Raw genomic sequence first — 22,190 nt, forward strand, 5'->3', positions numbered from 1 at the left:
ACCATTCATAATAGCATGTTTTGTTGGACTTTTGTCTAACAGTGTGACAAGTATTGTGCAACAGACCCATAGAAATGAACTGTCCTGTCACAAGTTACGAGCACATATGGCTGAATAAAAGCTGTCATTCCCCTATTTCCATACATTAAATGCTAAGGCTAATGAGCTTTTATTAGGAAAAATCCTGTTTCTACTGGACTGACAAACAAAGCTTTAAACAAATTTTGTCCACATGATTTTCAAGGAAAAAGAAGTCAGACAGGATCTACCATTAAGCATCTTTTTATTGTAGTCTTTAATGTACATGCAGAATTTTTAAAAAAGGTGTCAGTTATATCTCTAAGCTTATAACAATAATATAAATGTTTGGATCAGCAATGTATTTGGATTAGGGACTAAGAAACCTAAGTGAACAGACATCTTTCAGGATATACAGTTTACATGGTAAATCAAGAAGGTTTTCTTTGGAGTGATTTTCCTCATAAAAAGATAAAATATTTCTTGTTTACAATCTTGGTTGTTTTTAATACTGAAAAAAAAATCTATAATAGTACACTCTTCATTATGTACATAGAAAAACATAAAACTATATCCATACCAGTGTCTGTTTTAAATGCAAATAGTAGTTAATAGCTTTGTAAATTTTTGTGCATTCTCTCCCACCCCCATTCTCCCTCCCCCACCCCCACTTAAAAATGCAGCATTTCCTAAAGTTTTCAATGCTTTGGCAGAAACAGAATGGAAGGCACTTCCATGTTAGGTAGAGCAATATGTGAAATATCAGCGCTAAATAAAAAAGCTGTAGGTGTACCAGACAGCTCCATGTTCATCCCAATGGATGGATTTTGCACTCCTGCAGGTCAAGAACTATTTTGCTAGAGATTCCAGCTGGAGCAGGCTCAGACCCCAGCTTGGTTTACAAAAAAGCTGATTAGCCTCACAGCTATTTTTACAAATGCTTCACACAAACCAATGAGGATGCAGAGAGCATCTCTGAACACAGTACTGTCATAAGGGCAAAAAGCTCTTGCAGGTCACAGCATCAGAACATGTCGCAAAGGCCCCGCTACTGGGGCCTTCCACTTTGCAACACGGTAGTTTCACACAACACCCTTGTTTAAGACTTCCTGATGTTGCAGCTCAGCTAAAAATGAACAAAGCAACACACAAATGTGAAGATTCTAAAGCATCTCTTGTGATGGATAAATTTAGACTCAGCAAAGCATCCTGAAAACAATCTGTGTGCTAGTGGCAGGCTGACCTCTGCTGATAGGGAAGTTTTGAAAGCTGTAGAAAAGTTTCTCACAGGGGCAGCTCCTCCCTGGCCTCCTGTGGCTTGTTTGGCATGCCTTCATTTTTCTTTTACCTCAGGATTATTCTGTCATACCTGCGATACACATTTATATTAATACTTTGCAAAAATACCCCAGATGCCAATGAGATAAGCACCTAAATGCTTGCTAAGGGATGCGTCATAAGTCACAGTCAGGAAAACATTTCTGTAATGACCAATTTTAGCACTCAACTGCAGTTTGTTTCTGCAATCCTAATAAAGGTTGAGAAATGACTGGATGCAAACTTCCAAGACAGAATGAGACAGAAAGGCACCAACCAGAGCTTTTATATTTCAATGTCTCCAGCCTGACAAAATGTTAAATTTTCAGGACATATGCTAGTTCAGTAATATGTTTACTTAACTAATGTATTCATACTGCACAATATCTGACCACGACTGTAAATAGCTGTAGTCAACTGACAACCCAATTGAAAAAGAACATTCTGCTAAAACCTGCCAGCTGGTCACGTTCATTCTGCTGTGATAGCTCTGCGATCTTTAGCCACAATAAAATGAATGGCTTTTTAGTGTTGGAAAGCATTTTTGTCATCCTTCAATATCACTGTGGATTTATCTCACAAGGAATGAAGGGTAAGAGGCATACAACAACACTTCAATCTTTGAATTGAGCAGCCAGCAAAATAATATGCAGCTGGCATGGAAGAATAGCCTTTAAGGTTAGATTTAAAATGCAGACCAAAGTGGAGGAAAAAAGGCAAAAGAAAGGAAAAAAAAAATAAAAGGCAAGTAGTCCAGTAAGAATGAACAGTAGAAAAAGGAACTGAGCAAGTGATTCTTTGTTTTGGGCCAGTCCACCACCAGTTATTGTATGTTGCTTTGGGAAACACAAAACTGGCACCAAAACACTCCAAAAAACACAAAACCTTCACCCCCTTCCTAGGCTGATGGCTCTCCTTGAACTGTCCCTCAGATCTCTTTCCGTACTGTGGCTCGGATGCTGCTGAACACTTTGCCTATGGCCTCAAAGAGCGGGTCGCAGAACGTGTGGATGCAGATGGAATAGACACGGCTAATACACTGGATCTCAATCAGGTAACTCCTGATGCACGGCACCACCGCCCAGATGTGCAGGAATGACAGAATGGCAAAGTAGATGCCCCAGATGAGAGCCATAGGAATACCAAAGATTGCTGACAGTAAACGATAAAACCAGTATTTCGTTACAGTGAAGGTGGTAAAACTGGCCTTCCAAATCCCATCAAAGCTGTGTGTTCCCTCTGGCTCAGCAATCACATCTTCAAAATCGATCTGCAGCAAAGAACACAAAGTCAGGTCAGTCAGACATTCACATCAAAGGTGTATTCCAGAAACACCTTTCCTGGAGAGCTATGCAAGAAAAGAAAACACAAAGCACATACTTCCTACATCCTCATATGATTCAATCTATTATGACCCATGATTAAAGTCATGAATCTTCAGTAACCTTTACCCAGTGACTACCAGGGAGCCTCAATGATCAGCTCAAAATTAGACATCTAACTTCTAGATGGAGTTTTCCACAAAACTGAATATATTTTCCTCATCTCCTACAGCCCTAGGGTATGCAGTGCCCTTATGGTCTACTTAAGGTATAAAACAGGTGAATAAAATAATATTTCATAGCTTTGACTATTCATAAATCATTCAAAAAGTCACCTAAGGAAGTAGTGCATTCCAACAGGAATATTTTAACATTCTCTGTTGAAATACCGAGCTGTTCAGGAAGCTTAATTGTCATAACATTTCTATAAGAAAATTAACAGAATTGCAATGATGGTTCAGCTCCATGTCACGCAGACGTGTTTGATATAACCCACAATACAGGATATTTAATTTAGTCAGAGCAACGAATTGTATAGGCACTGCAAACAACAGGAAAGAGAACATCACAACACTATTCCTCTGCAAGGAAATAAATGGCTATTAAAGTCAGATTAAAAAAAAAAATATATTGCATTCCTGGGACTGGATCCCAAACCGAGATAATAATGCTGTCAAAAGTGAAGATGTACAGGAGCAAGGTAAGTATGACATGGGCCAGCAGCCTCAGAAACTCTGGCAAGTCTACCTTAGCATGCTGGAAGAAGGTGAATATACATACACTCTGTGTAAATACTGCTAATACTGTAAGAAAAGGCTCACAATCACTTCTTTTAATCTAAAATATATATAACAGTTGAAAAGTACTCGTTCTTCTCTCCTGCTGAAACTTTTATAACCTCCAGATGTAAGTTACTAACAAAGGGAAAAATGTTTAAACCACTAGATTTTCCAGCTTCTTAAAGAAAAAAGATAATTATAAACAAAAGTGTACGGTCTAGGTGCAATTTATGTGAATGGCTGGTAAGTCCTTGAGAGGAAATTTCTGAATTATCTGTGATATCCAACACCCTGAATGCCTAAAACCAGACTTAATTGAACATATTCACATTACTCTCTCTGCCAATGCTTCTCTCTAGACATCCTGTCATGCAAATTATAAACCTTCTCTTTTTCTGCTACTCTGAGCTAGGTTCTAGTGAACTGAAAGTCATTCTTGGGGATGGATATTTATTATCATCTTCACCCATCACACCTAAAGGTAGCATTTGAGTTGAAATTTGATCTCCACAGAAACCTTTGGCAGAAACCTTTTCTTTTTAGAATACATAAGGAAGCAGACTTACACAATCTGTTTCTGCAGCTATTCAAAAGCAGACTTTTCACTTTAGCCACATCTCATGTTAGCTTGTTTTCAAAGTGAATGGGTGCTCTTGGCTTATTACCAAAATCCTTGAAATCAGATAATAAAAATATCTCTATGATGGCAAACCCCAAGATGATAACAATAAAAGAAAGCTGCTTCTCAAAAAATATTACTCCATAAGGACTACATGGTTCAGCATAGCCCTCTTATTCTAAAACTTCTGTCAATTTATTGCATGCTTCCCACCAGCTGATGCTGTAATCCTTGGCAAAGGTAACACAGCCATCACAGAGGTTCAAAGCATCGAGGGTTAGTCAGTGTCAAATCTAAAGTATTTTTATTAATTTCAGTTGTAGTGGAAATACCATCTTGTATTATTTCAACTAGCTGATAAGGGAAATATTAGATCTCATAAGGAAAAAAAGTTTGCATTGAACTCCATCAGCCTTTTCATGGTTGCATCTTTATTTTTAGCCAAGCGAGAACTATTTTTATCAGAAATGCATTTTTTGGCAAGCAAAATGAAGCCATAGTTTAATGTGAATTTTCTAGAATTTTAAAAATATATAGCAAGATTAACCTATAATTTGATTACTTTCAAAGTCATTCATTGTAATGAAATGGAAAATGGAAGCCAATAAACTCACTGGTTTTCAAATCAAACAGTAAACTTTCTGTAATTGTGATTCTCAGTAACTAATATTTTTAGTCTGCTGTGTTCAACAAAATGTCCATGGAGAGCTGGGGAGCTGAAAGAAGAATCATGTCATATAGCATTTCCAGATGGACAGCCCTGTACTCCTTCCAGGAGATGATGCTAATATTAGAACATTTATTATATATCTTTGGTCAGGATTTCCCAGCTCAAGTTATACACTGTTGTCCTAAAAGTAGTCAGGAATAAATCTGTCCGTGAGATAATAGGGATGTATCCACGACACCAGCAATTATCAAGAGGTTAGTTCCTTGGAGCAATACCAGCTCTCAGAATGTTTCTAACAATGCAGAGAAGAGATGGCTCTGTAGGAATGGTAGCTGATGTCACACTACTATGTCTGCCCATTTCATTATTCCTCAAATTCCATTTCACATTACTCCAGTTTGAATAAGGGAATTTGTGACTGAAAAGACAAAAACGGCCTGACAACTTAAACTCTTAGCTGAATACAGTGTTAAAATGAAGCTGTTATCTTCCCAAAAGCTGTAAGAACATGATAAAACATAAGAACATTATGTACATGCCAAGGAAGTCCAACTACGCCTGGCACATGGACCTCGGCAGTGCTGTCCAAAATCAGATTTACCTGCAGCAGTATCTAAATAAAGATAGGCAAGGAGTTGAGGTAATACAGGCTCTTCTACTCATGTGCTAACAGAACACTGCCTGGGAAACACTATTTATTTCACTCTTCAAGCAGTACAGATAAGTCCTTATGCTGCAGGAACTGAGATATCACTCAGCTTCTTCTTGCACTAAACCACTCCCATGAAGGATCCTGATCTTAACTTGTAGGGATCAGCTCTCCACAGGCTGCAGGACAGAACAGGTGATTGGATGCATTTTGTCTTGCTATGGATTACATTTACATCACTCAGATTACTTACTCCCTCCTCCTACTACTCTCCTCTGGTTTTTAGTTTGGTAGCACTCACTGATGGTGAGTGTCATCAGACTGATAAAGGGTGTCCAACTGAAGTAAGTAAAGTAAAAATAGGACTGACAGGAGAAAGAGAAGTGCCCAGAAATATGATCCTACAGAAGAAAGACACTGTCATTTCTGGTAATGAATCTGTCTTGCAAGTATAAGACAACATCTTTAGGGTATTGTTCTCAAGGTCACTTTTGTCAAAGCATCATGTGTATGTATATCTGTGAACTCTTTATCAACATAAGGGTTTTCTTAGGTTGTGCACAGGTTTCATTTAGTAGATTGCATGTTCCTTGTGTAGTTTGTTCCTCCAGGGCTGTCAGGATATGCTGTGAAATCTGCACACTGGGGAAGCTGCCAAGCTAGTGAAAATACATGCACGTTTCACTTGTGACAGGAGAGAAATGCAGGAAATTTGGTTTAACCCTCTAAAGGCTGCTAATAACTTACTCTAGCCTTCTGTTTCAAACTAAACTATTAAACACTATCAACTCCTGCTTCATGCCTACAATGCACTTCCTGACTTCAGCTATTCTTTGTTTCCTACAATTCAGTTCGGTAAAGCCAGTTTTTACATTGCTTGAAGCTTTTGTCTGATTCTGCTATGAGAATTAATGCAGCTTCTTTTGCTCTGCACTTGTTTATTAAACTCCTATCAGGAAACTGAGGAACCTGCTTTGATTCTAAAATAGATTTATTTACAAGAAAGGGAAATGGTATGGGATTTATTTACAAGATTTATTTACAAGAGCAGGAAAATGTCTATCTAAAGATCAGAACTATTAATTAAAAAAGCTTAACAGCATGAAGTTATCATCTGACTCAATAATATATGCTACATGTATGAAATCAGTTGACCTGCTGACCTTGTCACTTCAAGTCCCTATGTTACCAGAAGCTGGCCGGCTGGAAAGGTATTATTAAATGCCAGGCTCAATTCACCTACGTACCAGCTGTGGTTCTCAAAAGTTTGTTCTTTGAGATTTGTAATATTCATTACATAGAAAAAATTACTGTGCTTGGTTTGTCAGAAAAAGAAATATTAAAGCCACCAGTATTAGGATTTGACCTGCATTTCTGTGACTGTAACTATCATAATTCATATCTTTGTGTGAGGTAGCTGCAAGATGCCACTGTCCTCACAGCATACAGTTCACATAGCCAGGTACCACCCCTATTCTACTCCAGAGGAACACAAACAAGTGCTGAGAATGCCTCAGTGTGTACTTTCAATATCTCTTGGAGTCAGTAAAAGGAGGCTTAGATCCTTACTGTATCTCTATCAATTGATCACTAATATGTCCAGGCAGGCAGAACACTTAAATATGCACACAACATGAAAAATGTGACCTGTTGCACCAATGTCAATATGCTTACATGCTCTTCCAGACCAGGGCTAAAGTCTAGGCTGAATGTACACAGGAAAAAGTCATAAGCTAGTTTTCTTTACATTTTTATGCCCAGAGTTTGGAAACTGTCTTTACTGCTTACAGTAGTTTTTAAATAGGTTTTCTCTGATTCCAAGACTGTAAGTGTAATATTGTTTCAGTGTATTAAAATACGTCTTTGCAAGGCATGAGACAGATACAGTATTTTTTTCTGTTGTAGTAAATGCAATTTGTAAAATTACCAAATATATTCAATATTCTTTAAAGAAACATTAACATAAGAAAATATATAAAATATCACAAAATGACAAGCCTTCCTATGGCATGGGTCACATTTGGGAGGCGATGCTAAGGACAGATGCAACACTATTATGTTGGAGAAGGCTGCGATGTGTATTATTAAAAATAAGAAAATGTGCGAGCATATGAGATTATTATGATATTATTATTATCTTCCACATGCTATTTGGAACTTAAAAATTCCCAGTTACAGTGCCTGGAGAAGAAAGATGTTACAGGAGATGAAAAAAAAGTTAAGCAATAAACTCACAACCTTTCTGTTAAATCATGGATGCCAGTTAAGCATTTATGTATTTCCTTGATTCTTGGAATATCATGTTACCACATGACTGCTTGTCCTGACTGCTGCCACAGTTTAACAGAAAATGATGAAAAAGTTTATACTCTTTCTACTGAATCTGCAGGAAAGAGGATGGGAAGTTGTTGGGACTTAGAGTAGGAAAGTTGCTCTTCTCCCTTCCCTCCCAGACACCCAAAGACACATTCACCCTTTTAAGAGCACTGTGTTAACTTTGTTCCTGAACACATACAGCTTTGTGATTCCTAGATGCTCTACTTCCTCTAATCAGGTGTCAACAGCAAACATTAGGCGATCCCAGGTGATCACTAAAGCAAAAACTCATTATGCTCCACAGTATTTATACAAACCTCGAGCTAAAGCATGGGTTCACTACAAAACGTGAACATCCGGCAGTGTTCTGTTCCCTCACAAGACAAGAAATCACCTTGGTATTGGTGGCAAGCATCTAACAAGGGAACTCCAAGAGTCCCTCCAGGCTGGGCTGCAGCATGATTAGGCGTTGCCTGTCAACCGCAAACTCTGTCTTCAGAGCACGCTGCTCTTCTGGGGACTAGCCAGATCACAAGGCACATCAGTTGCTTCTTTGCAAAAAAATAAAACAAAAGATGCCATGACTGCAGATGGCCTGGACCAGGACTGTTGTGTAAGGCTTGTTGAGTGCAGAAAAATTACAAACAAGTATTTCCAAAGTGAATGAAAGCCTAAACAAGCAAGCAGAACTGGTGCACCCCAGTTACTTGCACAAACTGACCAATGAATTTGCTCTACCTTTCCTGTCTCCCTGTGCCTGCCATCCACAGTATGGCAGAAAAGCGTTCTGCTGGCAGACCTCTTAATGGAAACAGTGACTCTTTCCTGAGTGCTACAGAGTATGCCAGAAAAGCAAACAATGCTTTAATAAACAAGGATATTGATGTTGGAAAGTAGAATTGAAGGACTGAACTCTTCCGGCCAGAGAAGAAAACCAGTCTGGTTGGGAGTGACTCCTACTGTATGCATAACAAATACTCAAATGCATTATGAAAATGTGTAAATGATGCCATGACTTAGAAAGCGAGTGACTACAGATCACCATTTTCCAAACTGAAAATCATAGAAAAAAGCAAAAAAAAAATTGCTTCTATTTACTGAGAGAACAATGTCCTGCTCCTTGCCTATACTGATTACATACCAGAAAAGCCCTGCCTCACCAAAACCTGTGCCAAGTACTTGTGAGAAAAACGCCAATGGGTCAGCACTGTAGCAACCAGCTGTTCTCCAGAGGTCTCTTCCTGAAACACTTGCCTTTCCTGTTCCAATACAGGCTGGCAGAAGGAAAGACAAGTAGTTTCAAGGAAAGATCTGCACTCTGCAACACAGCAAAACTTCCTGTGCAGGTGGGGAATACCATGTCTGCTAGTTCCTTGACAAATGTCTTGATGTTGTTGGAGTAAGCAGTCAGAAAATAAAATTACTGTTTTCCTTCCTGGAAACTGGGCTGCTGGGAGGTTATTGCAGTTTTCCCAAAGAGAAACCTTTAAGAAGCTTTCTTTGTTTTATTATCTGGTTCATGTTCCACAGTTCTTGTTTGATACAGCGATTTTAGCAAAGAACCCTAAGACATGTATATCCATGTATGTCTGTATTTCACTGGTGCCTGGAGTTAAGCTGAATCCGAAAGCCTTAATAAAAGACATTGTGTAAACTCATTTTATATTTTAAACTATATTTAACAAATATAAACATGACAGCTTTCTATTTTATTATTGTATGCTTATATACTATCAAGGTAATAAACTAGTATTAAGTATAACTTTTTAGAACTTGGTTTAGCTTTATCACTCCTAAATTTAGGCACTATTGGAATGTGGAAATGTAGTGACCTCAGACTCTTTAGTACTGCATGGAGAGACAGGGACCTTTGGAGATTGTTTTAGACCTGAAAACCACTTTTTTCTGTTTATAAAGAGAGTCTAAGGAAAGGAGACTCTTGATTCTGCATACTATCGATAAACACACTCCTATTAGCTGCTGTGATTCTTTTTTGCAAATTTGTATTACTTGTTTTCACCCTTTCCCCTTATTTCTACCTGAACCATGCTTATTGCTGACAGTGAGCGTGCAGTGATACCCAGCTGCCTCTTTTCCTTTAAAAAAAGACTTGTCCCTGAATTTGTACTTTTAGAAGGTTATTTTTCTTATGGAAGAGCTTAAGTTACTGATCCTTAAATATGAGGTATTTCTTTAGTATTTCATAAAAATCAAGATATTTTATAGTTCTGCTCCTGTCATAAACTGCATGAGAACAGCAATGGAACTGAGTGCAAGTTTGCTGATGACACGATGTGTGGTGAGGCTGACATGCTGGAGGAAAGGGATGCCTTGACAGGCTTGAGAGCTGAAGTTCAACAAGGCCAAGTAAAAGGTACTACACCTGGATCAGGGCAGTCCCAAGCACAAATACAGGCTGGGTGGTAACTAGATTGAGAGCAGCCCTGCAGAGAAGGACTTGGAGATGTTGACTGATGAGCAGCTCAATATGATCTGGCCTGCAGCCCAGAAAGCTGACAGCACCCTGGGCTGCCTCAAAAGAAAAAAGCAGAGGAAGGCGATTCTTCCACTGCTCTCATGAGACTCCACCTGGAGTGCTGTGTCCAGCTCTGGGGCCTCCAAGATGAGAACTGCTGGAGCAACTCCAGAGGAGAGCCAAAAAGACAATTAGAGGGCTGGAGCACGCCCTCTGTGAGGACAGGCTGAGAGACTTCTCATTGTTCTGTCTGGAGAAGAGAATGCTCTTGGAGTATTAAATAAAGTGGGCTATAGAGGGACTTTTTACAAGGGCATGTAGTGACAGGACAAGGGGGAATGGCTTTAAACTGAAAGAGATTTAGATTAGATATTAGGAAGAAATTCCTAGGAGAGGCACTGGAACAGGTTTCCCAGAGAAGCTGTGGATGCCCCATCCCTGGAAGTGTTGAAGGCCAGCTGAGGGGGCTTTAAGCAACCTGGTCTAGTGAGTGCCATCCCAGCCCATGCTGGGACTGGAGCTGGATGATCTTGAAGGTCCCTTCCAATCCAAACCTTTCTATGATACATGAACTTGGACTTCATAAAACAGTTGATGATTTAATGGCTGAGCTCTATGGGAGATAGATCCCTGATCTCGAAGAAAACTGGTTATTTTTTGTAGCATCTGTTTGAACTCCAAGAAGGGATTTCAAAGTTGAAAGAGGAAAAGTTGCAATCCATCTATGAGACTCCCTTAGGCTTTTTTTGGAACTCAGAATATAAGTTCAGCACAGCAGGAGTTTGGACAGAGAATGTGATGCTTTCACCTTCAGCTGTAAGAATGTCTTCTCACTTCTTATCTATGAAATTGAATTTATCAGTTCCTACTTGTTTAGCTACAAACAAACTCCACCCTTGTACAGCCCCACTAACATTGAGAGCACAGCTTCTACGTCTTGAATAAAATCATATATCAACAATTCAAGAGCTCATTAAAATGGGACAGTGGCACTGAAATTATTTTTTCTTTTGACTGCTAATCTGGTAATAATTTCTGACAAGATTGATATTGCATAAAGTTCAAATTTTTTATAAACTTTTTCAAACTTTTTTGAAATTTTTATTTTTTTTTTTTTATTCAAAAGACATTTTCCTAAGAAATCTATAACGAAGATATAAAGAGACTAATGGTGTAAAACCTACCTCCCTAATAAATCAAATGAAATTAAATGGCATAATTTCTCTTTCATGTTCAAAATAAGCAACCGTTTTAAAGTCCAAGATGGGTTTTATAACTATCATTTGTCTAGAAAATAAATATGGTAGTTCTGGATCAAAAAGCTCAGAAAATCAGTTACTGACATAGACTTCATCGTGGTGTCTGTGAGAAGGGTATTTGAGAGCTGTGGGAAATACAAACTTATTTTAGTTTAGAACTATATCTGTCTTCAGTTTTCCAGAGATCACAGGTGTTTCAGAATCACCCAAGTTCACTTGTACTTTCTTCTTTCTGTTGCCTAAAATACAACCAAGATAAAATTTCCTCACTGGGGACCTCATTGGTAGACCATTCTACTGTACACAATTATCCCTTTTTCCCCTGGAGAGTTTTGCATTTCAGTATTTTTTGTTTGTTTGTTTTAGATATCCATACTCTATGCAACAAAAGACAGTGTTTAAAGCCACATAGTGTGCTTAAAGTTCTACAATCAATTCAAATAGTTCTTCATATTTTCTAACATATGATCTAAATTCTATTGAAGTTATCAGAATTGAAAAGTATCTGCCTCTTTTGATTCTGAGATAATGTCCAATAAATTCTAACAAAAGAAACAGCCATGCTGAATCATTTTCTCTGTTCCCATAGCCATCCAATTTTTCTATGGAGTTATGAGTCATGCTCACCATGCCAAGCAAGAAGGCTGTGCATAAGGCTTTAATAATGCCATAAGTTTAAACGCAAACAGTTTTTTGAGAAAGAAGGTTTCATTAGAACAGATGCCATTATTAGCTGTACTCTTATGGACATTCAGAAATTCCATGTCTGAGAACTCCTAATTAATGTGAAGAAAACTATTTTTCAGAACTCTTAAAACCTCACTCAGACCTTGTATAAACTGGCATTCATAAGGACCCGAGTTTTTAATCTCATACTCCCAGAAGAATTATTTGAAACAGAATTGAATCATGTGATCAGCCGAAGTCAAACATTTGAATTTGCTTGCATTTTAAATCTAAACCCCATAGCTTGTTAATAGGGCACAGCGTTACAGAACCATTGAATTTAATTAGTTGCTTGGCACAGGTAAGGTGTCATGTCTAAACTGTAAGTATCAGCAATTGAGACAAGCATGTCCTCTGAGAGCACTGCTTCTCCTGTTCTGTGGTTAAACACTGTGATGTGAATCTGCCTCTGGAGGCATCACACTTTGGTCACTGCCAATAGCAAGAGCCCAGGTGACAAGCTTGGATTAGAACACATACACAAGTGTATATTCATATATCTATGTATTTATATGGATGTTTTTAAAGTTAAACATTTATCTATGTTCTCATGACTTTTAACAATTTCTAAAAACAAAGAAAAAGGGTCTGCATTAAATTTCACTTAATTACTTATTTCAGAAATAGCACCTGATTGAGCTCTGCTTTTCTCTGATTTAATATGTTGAAGAGCAGAACTGTGTTCCTCTTGGGTTGACACTTGTCACATCTGAGTGACAGCCCACCTTAGGTCTCCAATTCAAAAAGAGCATGGGGTGATGCCTGCCTTCTGTCCATGAGGGTCTCAAGTGTGGGGATGGGAAGTGCTCTCACCAGTCATCTCCCTGTGCATCTTACACTGTGCTCAGTACAACAGGGAGGGACCTCAGTCATTAAAAATTACATAAAATGTAAACTGCTTTTGAAAAATCCTCTCATTATTATGAGGCAGAAATTGTAAATAGCTTTAAAAGCACGCTTGAGTAATACTTTCCTTCCTAATGAGTACATAAGGGTATTACAGTGTTTGTCAACATCTAACTAAAAATTCCAGACGTTTCCTTGCAGTAAGCTGAATTGCCCTCAAGTGCATTAGTTTTAAGTGGAAGACATGAATACGTAACTCTTTGAAACTTGGTACAAAAGATCTGCATCCTCACATCTGTAGCCAAGTACTAGATTTTTTTTTTCCCCAGAGCAAAAAGGACTCCTATACAATCAACAGCAGATAGATACCACTTGTTTAAAACAAAATAACAATTATATTCTGGATGGTAGACCAGCCACAGGCAGTTGTTCCTGGTGCATCACTGTAGGAAAAAATGGTAAGCTGGCTGCAAATGTGACTGCACAGTTGGTTCTCACTAGTAAAAGTGAGGATTAGACTCATAAGGTTGGCTACAAGGTCTGTCTCCATTCTCAGCAAGGAGCAAGGAAGTTAGTGAGAAGAGTAATCTGTAGGAGAGCTGGCTCCCTCCTCTGTGTTTTCCAAATTCAGTAAACTCTGTGCAGACTTGACCACAGATATGTTGAGAAAGTTTGAACTCTAAAACTCGAAGGCTGCAATTTAGCCATACTCTGGAAAACACAAATACTGTGTTGGGAAACGAGAAGAGCAAAGCCTGAACTTCAGGCACCTTCATGTGAATCCCAGGTCATTTGGGAATGAATGAGAGAAAAAAGCAATAAGCTTTCCACCCTGTTTGTTGTGTCTCATCACAAACAAAACCTGTGGGACACAAGTCCAAGAGCAAAACTGTCTGCTGAAGGACATATGAAACAGATAAAACTATGGCAAACCACCTGTACAATCACCAGCATGACTCCTGGAGAGCTCCCACATGCACAGAGACTGTTTCTCTCTTACTAGATTCCCTCCTCGCCTCCTGTCTGACTAGCCACCTCCACAAGCCAGTGCCTGAAAGAATGGAACCACTAGTGCACATTCTCCCACTTCTAGGTGATATATGTGGACAGTGGTATGAGGAAGAAAATCCTTCCTTTCTGGTCTACACTGAAAAAAATTGTGAAAAAAAAAAGGAAATTCTGGTGATTTTTAGTAGTTTGTGCTTCCTCCTGTTCAGAGCCATTACTTCCACTGTCTGCATACCTCGGGTTCCATAAGACCTTGTTCACATCCCTCTCTGAACAGAAATCCAGTCATTTGCCCCATTTTTCTGGAAATCTCCCAGCACTAAGCTTCCACTTGGTAGTTAATTCAAAGACAAACCATAAGCAAAGTCACAAACAGCTTTGGTGCAAAGCTGCTCCATGTGTCTTGTTTTCATAAATGGATCTTGACTGGGTTTCTGCCCCTTGCCTGGATCCCAACCCTAATGCTGCCTGCATCACACTTCTGCTTCAGGGGAAGCTGGGCAGATGCTCTGTGCTGCAAATCAAGGGAACATGTCTCTTGCTTCTTACAAGAGAAGGTTATTTTTAAAATGTGCTATGGGAAGTATTTGAATACAGACAACACTGAGGCCTTTTAGAGAGCTGCTTACAGAGCAGATTCCTCATTCTCTGTCTAATCATTTCTATTTCATGGCTGACTGATTTGTCCCCAGTTTCCATGCTGTTGTGCCTCATAGTCAAGTGGCAAGAAATGCATAAAATAGTGGGTAAAAAGCAGAAAGTTCTGAATCTAGAAAAATGCAATGGCTTTAAACAAAACTGAGCTCAGCCTGAGCCATACTTCTGGCATTACAGGACTCCCAACACATTTTTTTTCCTCTGACTTTCAGTACTTAAGATTGGGGTCTCCTTCAGTTAGTTTACCATTCTGCCTCAAAGTTTTACAGCCAAAATAAGAAAGGCAGATGTATGTCAGAAGAGGACTACAGACTGATGGCTAAGGCAGGAACTGAACCTGTGCATTTTCACCCAAATCCAAGCCTGTCCCCTAGGTATTGGGTGTGAATTTTATTGCTACATCTAATAGACTGAATCTGAACACAGGGTCTGTATAAATGCAAACTGAGGCAAAAATTCCTCTCTCTAATCTGCAGGTTGGTCTATCTACAAAACACTTTAAATGAAAGTTATTCTTATTTATCCTTGTAACAACAGAAACTGAAAATTTCCAATGCTTTTTTGTATAAATACTGCTGGCTTTATGATGTAAAATGGATCCTGTCTGGTTAACATAAAATTCATTTTATATTCCTATGTCTTGATGTGACTGTGTTCACTACCAGGAGCTAACTTGCTGACATAGAGGTAATACTGGTATTCTGGCTGTTTGTTTTTCAGTGAATATGTCCATAATTATTTCAAAAGGAAAAACTTGTTTTTTCCATTCCTATACTTATTACTCCTCAAGTTTATTTTAGAAGACAGAATGTAACAAATTTCCTTAATCCTTGCCTCTGTGGGAGGCAGAGAGGGCATGATAGGCTTTGTAGGTTTCAGCTTCTTTCAAAGCCATTGCGTTTTTCTTCTGTCAGTGGTCTCCCTCTTTTCCCGTCAGGGTCTTTCTTTCATTAGGTCATGTTGTGGACACCAGAATTCTGACTTGCTTGGGAGCTATGACTCATCCTCAGAAGGTCTGGTTGCTTTGGGGACTTCTCCTGTTGACATACGCAATAAACTGTGATGCAGTGCTGTTCATGAGCTCTGGCATTCCCTGTCTACTCAGCTGCTCCTCCATGGTAGAAGAAAAAAGAATTGCTCTCTCCTTTTTAAAATAATCCGTTTTAAAGGCAGTTTTGTACAGTTAGGTACACAGATGATTTTTTCTAAACAAATAACAATTTTATGCCTTTTAATTGTTGTGCGACTCCTTAAAGATACAGGCTACTGTGATAATTCTTAGCATGGATCCAGAAATATGACCATGGCTTGTCATATTCAGCACCTTCAAACTCCGTTGAAACATGGAATTTGAATTTACTTATGACCTTGTTAAATTGTATGCACATAGCATGAATAATTTTACAGATACACATTAAGGATCCAGAGTTCATCCTCTTGATTCTCTGGAAACAATATAGTATTTTTCTTTTTCAATAACAGGTCTTCATTACAACAAACATGGTGAATTGCACACACTGGCACTGCTGGCCACTAAGCAAGCCAGTTAGTGGTTTGGTCACCCACTATAACTGGGCAGCTCCCGTTTTTCTTAGGGTCTGACAAACCCAGATGACAGCATCCTCAGTTTTCACACTGCAGTGGTGTATTCCTCTCTCCATCTTTCCAGGCTGCATGCAGTGTGATCTGAGAAATGCTTGTTAGGCCTTGGCTTTGGAAACACCACCTGGGCTCAGCTCTTTTCAAGCTTATCAGAAACACTGTCTGCTCCCAGGAATTGCTAACAAGCTGCTGTTTTCCTTATGACCACCCTTGGAAAATATTCCACCTACCTGAATGGCACAACATTCCTGTTTCCACACTTATGGAGAAAGTGAGGACACAAACCCTGAACAGGATGAAACATTGTTATGACAAAAGCCTATAGGCTCTTGCAAGCCTCTAAACAGCAGTCCAAAATGGGACCCTTTGAGGTCTCCTGGACTGCAGCAAGCTACAAACAGCAACCTCCCTCTGAGCGAGATGCCTCTCAGAGCCTCATGTATGGAGGATCACTGAAACAAGCTGTATCCTGGGCCAATATGCACGCTCCTCAAGGCCCAATCCTTTGCCCATTGGGAGATGCAAGAGCATCCAAAGTGAGTATTTGATTGATCTCTGGGGGGAATTTTTCACAGGCACCTTGCTTGCACTGACTCCTCATGTCCTTGTGCATGCCTCTGTGCATATGCTGTAGCAAATCAAAGAAATACTGCTTTCTTAGCTGTCTAAGTACCTTGGTTATCTAAGTAAGTTAGGCAAGTGAGGAAGGTTATGTTAAAAACTCACTTAAATGCTGTTAAGTATTGTTCTTTTGCTAAATTGTTAAACATAAGTTATAAGCTACGTGTTGCTAAGAGTTGTTCTTCTGATGAGTTGCTAACTTCAAAATTATGAATTAGGTTAAATGCTCTTCAGTGTTATTCTCAGTAAATTGCTACAGTTAGGTTAAGTTGTAAATTAAATTTAAGCTATAAAATAGGTATAAGTTAAGTGTTCTTCCTATGTTAAATTGTTAGGCTTAAGGTATAAGTAAAATTGGAGTGCTGTTAAGCTTTCAGGCCCTGTTCCTTTTTATCCTTGCCCACGCTATCTTTTGTCACACACACACCTAAGGGAGCACACACCCCTATATAGTTCTCAGTTCATTACTGTTTTGATTGCCTGGATTTTGTTTGGTTTTCTTGTTGCTTGTTTTCCCTTGTTGTGCCTTGGCTGTCCTATGAGTAGTAGAGTTAGTCTTGCCAATGAATTTTTCGTGCTTTGCCACTTAATATTAAATCTGATTTTTCGTCATATCCTTGCCGATGACTTTTTAACTGATCTCAAACACTCTCGTTCATAACACAAGGATTGTACAAATTTGTCTGTATAAATTCTTTTTCTACAAGAAAAGCAATCTCTGTGATATTTCTGACCAAAGTGACTTCAAGCAAAAATCTCCATCGACCCTGACTTGTCAAAACAGTCAAACTGATTTATAAACCCAAACAAAAAAAATCTAGGCAAGGGCACAGTTAGATTTTGCTTAGCTTGCTTATCATCTTTTGAAGGAAGGGAAAACACCAAAGAGAACAAAACAGAACAAGGACATGAATCCAACCGCCACTAGAATCTCTTGATTTTGCACCCGCCAGGCTTAGAGAGGGCGATCTGGTTTGTGACATCTCCCCGCCCTGCCTCTCTGCGTGCCTTGGGGAAGGAAAATCCTTCCGACGGTGTTACACAAGGTCACGCAACTCATCCCCCCGCTCCCCGGGCGGGACGTCCCGGCTGCAGAGCTGGCTGCCGGCACACACCGCGGGCACACACCGCGGGCACACACCGCGGGCACACACCGCGGGCACACACCGCGGGCACACACGCACCGCGGGCACACACCGCGGGCACACACCGCGGGCACACACGCACCGCGGGCCCCGCCCGGCTGCGGCGAGCCCAGCCCGGAGCGGCCCCGCGGGACAGCGCGGCCAGCCCGAGACGCGGCCGGCCCCGCTCCGCACCGCAGCGAAGAGCTCCGCAGGGCTGCCCTGGCCGCTGCACGCCTCTCTCATGCCCACTCCGCCTTTTCTTTAAAAAAAACCCCAAACCAAACAAAATCCGATCAGCCCCTAGCCCGTTCCCTCCTGTAGCAGGTGGAGGGATGTGGTCCGCGGGCTTCAGCCGTCCTGACAGTTCCCGCGTATCCTGCCTCGGCAGGACTTGGTATCGACCCCCGCGACACCCCGCCTCGCCCCCTCACCTTAACCACGTCGTCGTTGAGGTGCTTGGGGTCTCGGTTGACCAGGTCGATCTCTTTGGTGTGCACATCGTGCACCGCCTTTTCGCTCAGCTCATCTGCCATCATCTTGTTGTTGGGCTTGTAGATGTTGCCCTGCTCCCGGACGGGCGCAGTGTACAGAAAACCCTGCGGAGAGCAGAGGGAGCGCGGGCAGGAGGGGAGAGCCCAGTGAGGCGGGGAGAGGCGGGGAGGGGCGGGGAGGGCAGGGCAGGGCAGGGCCGCTCCGGTCCGCGCAGGAGGGCGGGCTGGGGAGGCGGCCCCGGGTCCCGCGGGCTCCGGGCTGCGGGGCGGCCTCGGCCGGCTATTTAACCGCGGCCGCGGGCGCACACCACACCCCCGCCGTGCCAGGCGCCGGCTCCCGCTCCCGCCGCCAGGCGGCCCCGGCCCCGCGGCGTTGCCCCGGGACGGAGCGAGTGGCCCCTCGCTGGGGTGGGCGCTGGCGTGGCCCCGCGGGCACGGCAGGGAGCGTCCGGGGCTCGCCGCACAGCGCCCTCCCCGTACTGCCCTCGCCCTACCGCCCATGCTGTGCTGACCTGGGCACGGCGCCTGTACCACCCTGACCTCACTATACTTGCCCCTCTCTCTATACCGCCCTTCATTCAGGGCCATCACCGTACCCTCTCCATCCCAGTGCTCTCGCTGTAGAGCTCTCCATACACCGCTCTTCCCGCACGACACCCAGCAGCTCCCCTCCCCGCGCCCCGCCGGGGACGAGCGCCCCGGCTTCCCCTGACCCGCCGCCCCGGCCCGCAGGTGCCCGGCCGTCCGCCCTCCTGCCGCCGAGCCACCCCTCGCCCCGCTGCTCCGATGGGTCAGGGAGCCTGGGGTCCGAGCCGCTGCAGGCAGTCGGCGGCGGGGCAGCATCCTAGCCCCATGGTCCGGTGGTCCTACCTCCGAGTCTACGTATTTGGTGCCGGACATGCTGCCGCGGGCTGCTGACGGCTCTGCCGCGAGTTACTCTGCCCTGTGACTTGTAGGACCGGAGGCAGGACGATTCCGCTGTGCGGAGCGACCGGCCGGGGGAGGTAGCTGCGAGGAGAGGGCTGGCCGCTGGCCAGGGCGGTCCCGGCCTCCGGCCGGGCTGGATGACAGCGGCGGTACGGCCCCGCACACGGCGGGCGGCCGGGAGCCGCCGGGGTGGGAGGGGAAAACAGCCCTGCCCCGGCAACCTGGGATCGGGCGGACCCAGGTCCGTGCGGAGACAGGGACTCGACGGGGAGAGGGACACGGTCTCCTCCGCGAAGTCCGCCCTGGTCCGGCTGCCCACGACCCCCACCCCCGTCAGTGGGACGCGACAGTGGCTGCGTGCGGCAGAGCCACCTGGGCAAGATGGGGGGGTGGAGGGGGTGGGGCAAGGAAGCAGTGAGGAAATGGAAAACTTTAATTGTGTTCAGCATCCAGAGCGAGCGAGGTGTTTGCCGGGCTCCCCTCTGCCGGCTTTGACAATAGTTTACACAGAAGCATCGCTGCTGTAGGAACAATTGTGAAAACTTGGATATACCTGGGATGAAGAAATAGAGATTTTTCTCAATTGGTTCATTTCAAAACTATTCAAATATTTAACACTTCTGCACGTTAACACTGCTCTATTTTTCCCGGGAAGAGATTGATCCATGCATGTCTGCCATGCACATTAACCACTGGGATTAACTTTTAAAGGGGAACAGTGTGACACCATTTTGCCATGCTCTGTTCTCAAGGCTTTTTGTAAGCTCAGGGGCATATGTAGATGTACATGGTATAAATATAAACATTCATCACCGTATTCAAGATGGCTAAGGTTAGTGTCGCAGCATTACTTTACATTTAAAAAATGAATTATATTTCATTTTTTTTGTGTGAATGTGTTTGCAGCTAATAGTGTTGTGTTAGGAAATCAGACTATGGTGAAAGATTTATAACATTAACAGAAAAATTGTGACCTTAGTGTTATGCCATTTAGCACAGAATTGCAGCAGAAAATTCCTAACTGCAGTATATTTGGCTTTGGCGCTTCAACAGAGAAATGACCTCGAAGAAGCCCCTGGCTAAGATGGATTTAGGTGCCACAGATGTAAATAACTGCACCTGTTGGAAATGCAGTCCACATGGACATGTGTTGCTGATACATTGGTAAGCAGTCAACTTTCCTTTATATTGCTTGTAAACTTTGGAACAAATGCCTTGGATGGAAGATTTCCAACTTTCCAAGTTAGTTGTAATTTTTAAAAGTAACTTTTTATTGATGCAATAATTCACTTAAGCCATTGTTAGAATATTTTTGCCTGTCCAAGCTTTTTAGCGTGAATATGCACCCAAATGAGTGTATTAAAGGACACAGACCCTGCAATTTTTCCATCCATCTGAAAAAAAAATTGCAAGACAGTTCTTTGTTTTCATATCCAGGAAATTTTTCAATTAGTCACTGTCTTCCATATGAATCAGAACATTTTGATCCATCATTTAATATGACTCTATATCTCAAGAATGACTTTAAAGAAAGAGAAATAAGAGAGATACTTGTCAATTTGAAATGCTGAATTGATCCTGGAATAGTTTTTCAGAACCACAGTCCCCTTTAAAAAATATTTCTGAATCACACAACACTACTGCAGCTAGAATAATATCATAAACTAGTGGAATTTGTAAGTTTTATGAGATGAATTCCAGAATAGGCTGCATACAAAGTGAAATGAACATTAGCAGTGCTTTCTGGAGCTGGAATATCAAGAGGATAGGCTATTTAGAAAAAGGTATGGGTACTACTAAGCAGTAAGAGTGAGCAAGTTACATCTGCAGAGATGGAAAGGGATGAAGCCATGGCCTGTTGCCTCTAGCACTGCTGCATGAGAAATACACACTAACTCAACAGCCAGAGACCTGTGGCATGGATGCACACAGGTACAACCAACTCCTATGGCATGAATGCACACAGGAGTTCTGCAAGGATCCCCTGTTACACTCAGAGGAAGAGTAATAGCTCAATGGGAAAGAGCCTTGCAGAAATGTTCTGAAAGTGCAAAGGCTCCATTCCCCTTCTCAGTTACTATGAATAGATTATCCAGGGGTGGCCAGAAATTACCAGAAATTGTAAACACTCAAACTGGCCTTTGAAACACCAGCCAGTCTTCTCATGGAGCTTTGCTGTGTCTTTAGTAGTCCAGGTCAATTGCTAAGCAGGACTACATGACACCTTGGTTGGCCACCTCACTGCCTTTCTTCATCACGCCAGCCTTACGCATTTCATACCTATTTTAAAGAAATTTTTATTGCTTCAAAACCTTTTTACTGAAATTTCAAACCTCAGGATTACCTTAGTTAAAAACTTGCTCTAAACCTGGAGCAATGTGCAATTTATGATTTTTTTTTTTCCACTTTGAGGGGAGAAAAAGTTTTGTTACGGGTAGTATTCCCAGAAACCAGTGGGGGAAAAAAAAAGGATTTAACAAAACCCCTCAAAAACTGGCAGAAAATTAGTTATGAAACTGACTTGAATGTGGATGACTGCTCACTGTCTTTGTCAGGTAACAAACACTCCTTCTTTCTCCATTCCTCACCCCCCTTTTTGTTTTAAGCTTGTGTAGTTATTCCAGTTATGGTATTAGCAACACTCCTGATATATTCCAATGTCAGCAAGATCGAAATCAACCCTGGGAAACTGTTTCCTTTATGTATAGTTTCAACACCAACAAGGCTGTCAGGTAACAGAGGCAGTCCATGAGCAGCCTG

General features: G+C 41.8%; 1 protein-coding gene across 1 annotated transcript; it reads right to left on the reverse strand.

Annotated features, from left to right (window-relative positions):
• Window positions 1-266: 266 nt before the first annotated feature.
• CAV1 (caveolin 1) lies at window positions 267-19,527 on the reverse strand. The gene is made up of 3 exons (XM_021542602.2): window positions 19,374-19,527; window positions 18,444-18,608; window positions 267-2,605 (listed from the first exon to the last, which is right to left on the reverse strand). The coding sequence occupies exons 1-3, from the start codon at window positions 19,401-19,403 to the stop codon at window positions 2,264-2,266; spliced, it is 537 nt and encodes a 178-aa protein (XP_021398277.1). The 5' UTR covers window positions 19,404-19,527; the 3' UTR covers window positions 267-2,263.
• Window positions 19,528-22,190: the final 2,663 nt, after the last annotated feature.

Source organism: Lonchura striata, chromosome 5 (assembly GCF_046129695.1).
Source record: "Lonchura striata isolate bLonStr1 chromosome 5, bLonStr1.mat, whole genome shotgun sequence".
In the NCBI taxonomy this organism is placed as follows: Eukaryota; Metazoa; Chordata; class Aves; order Passeriformes; family Estrildidae; genus Lonchura; species Lonchura striata.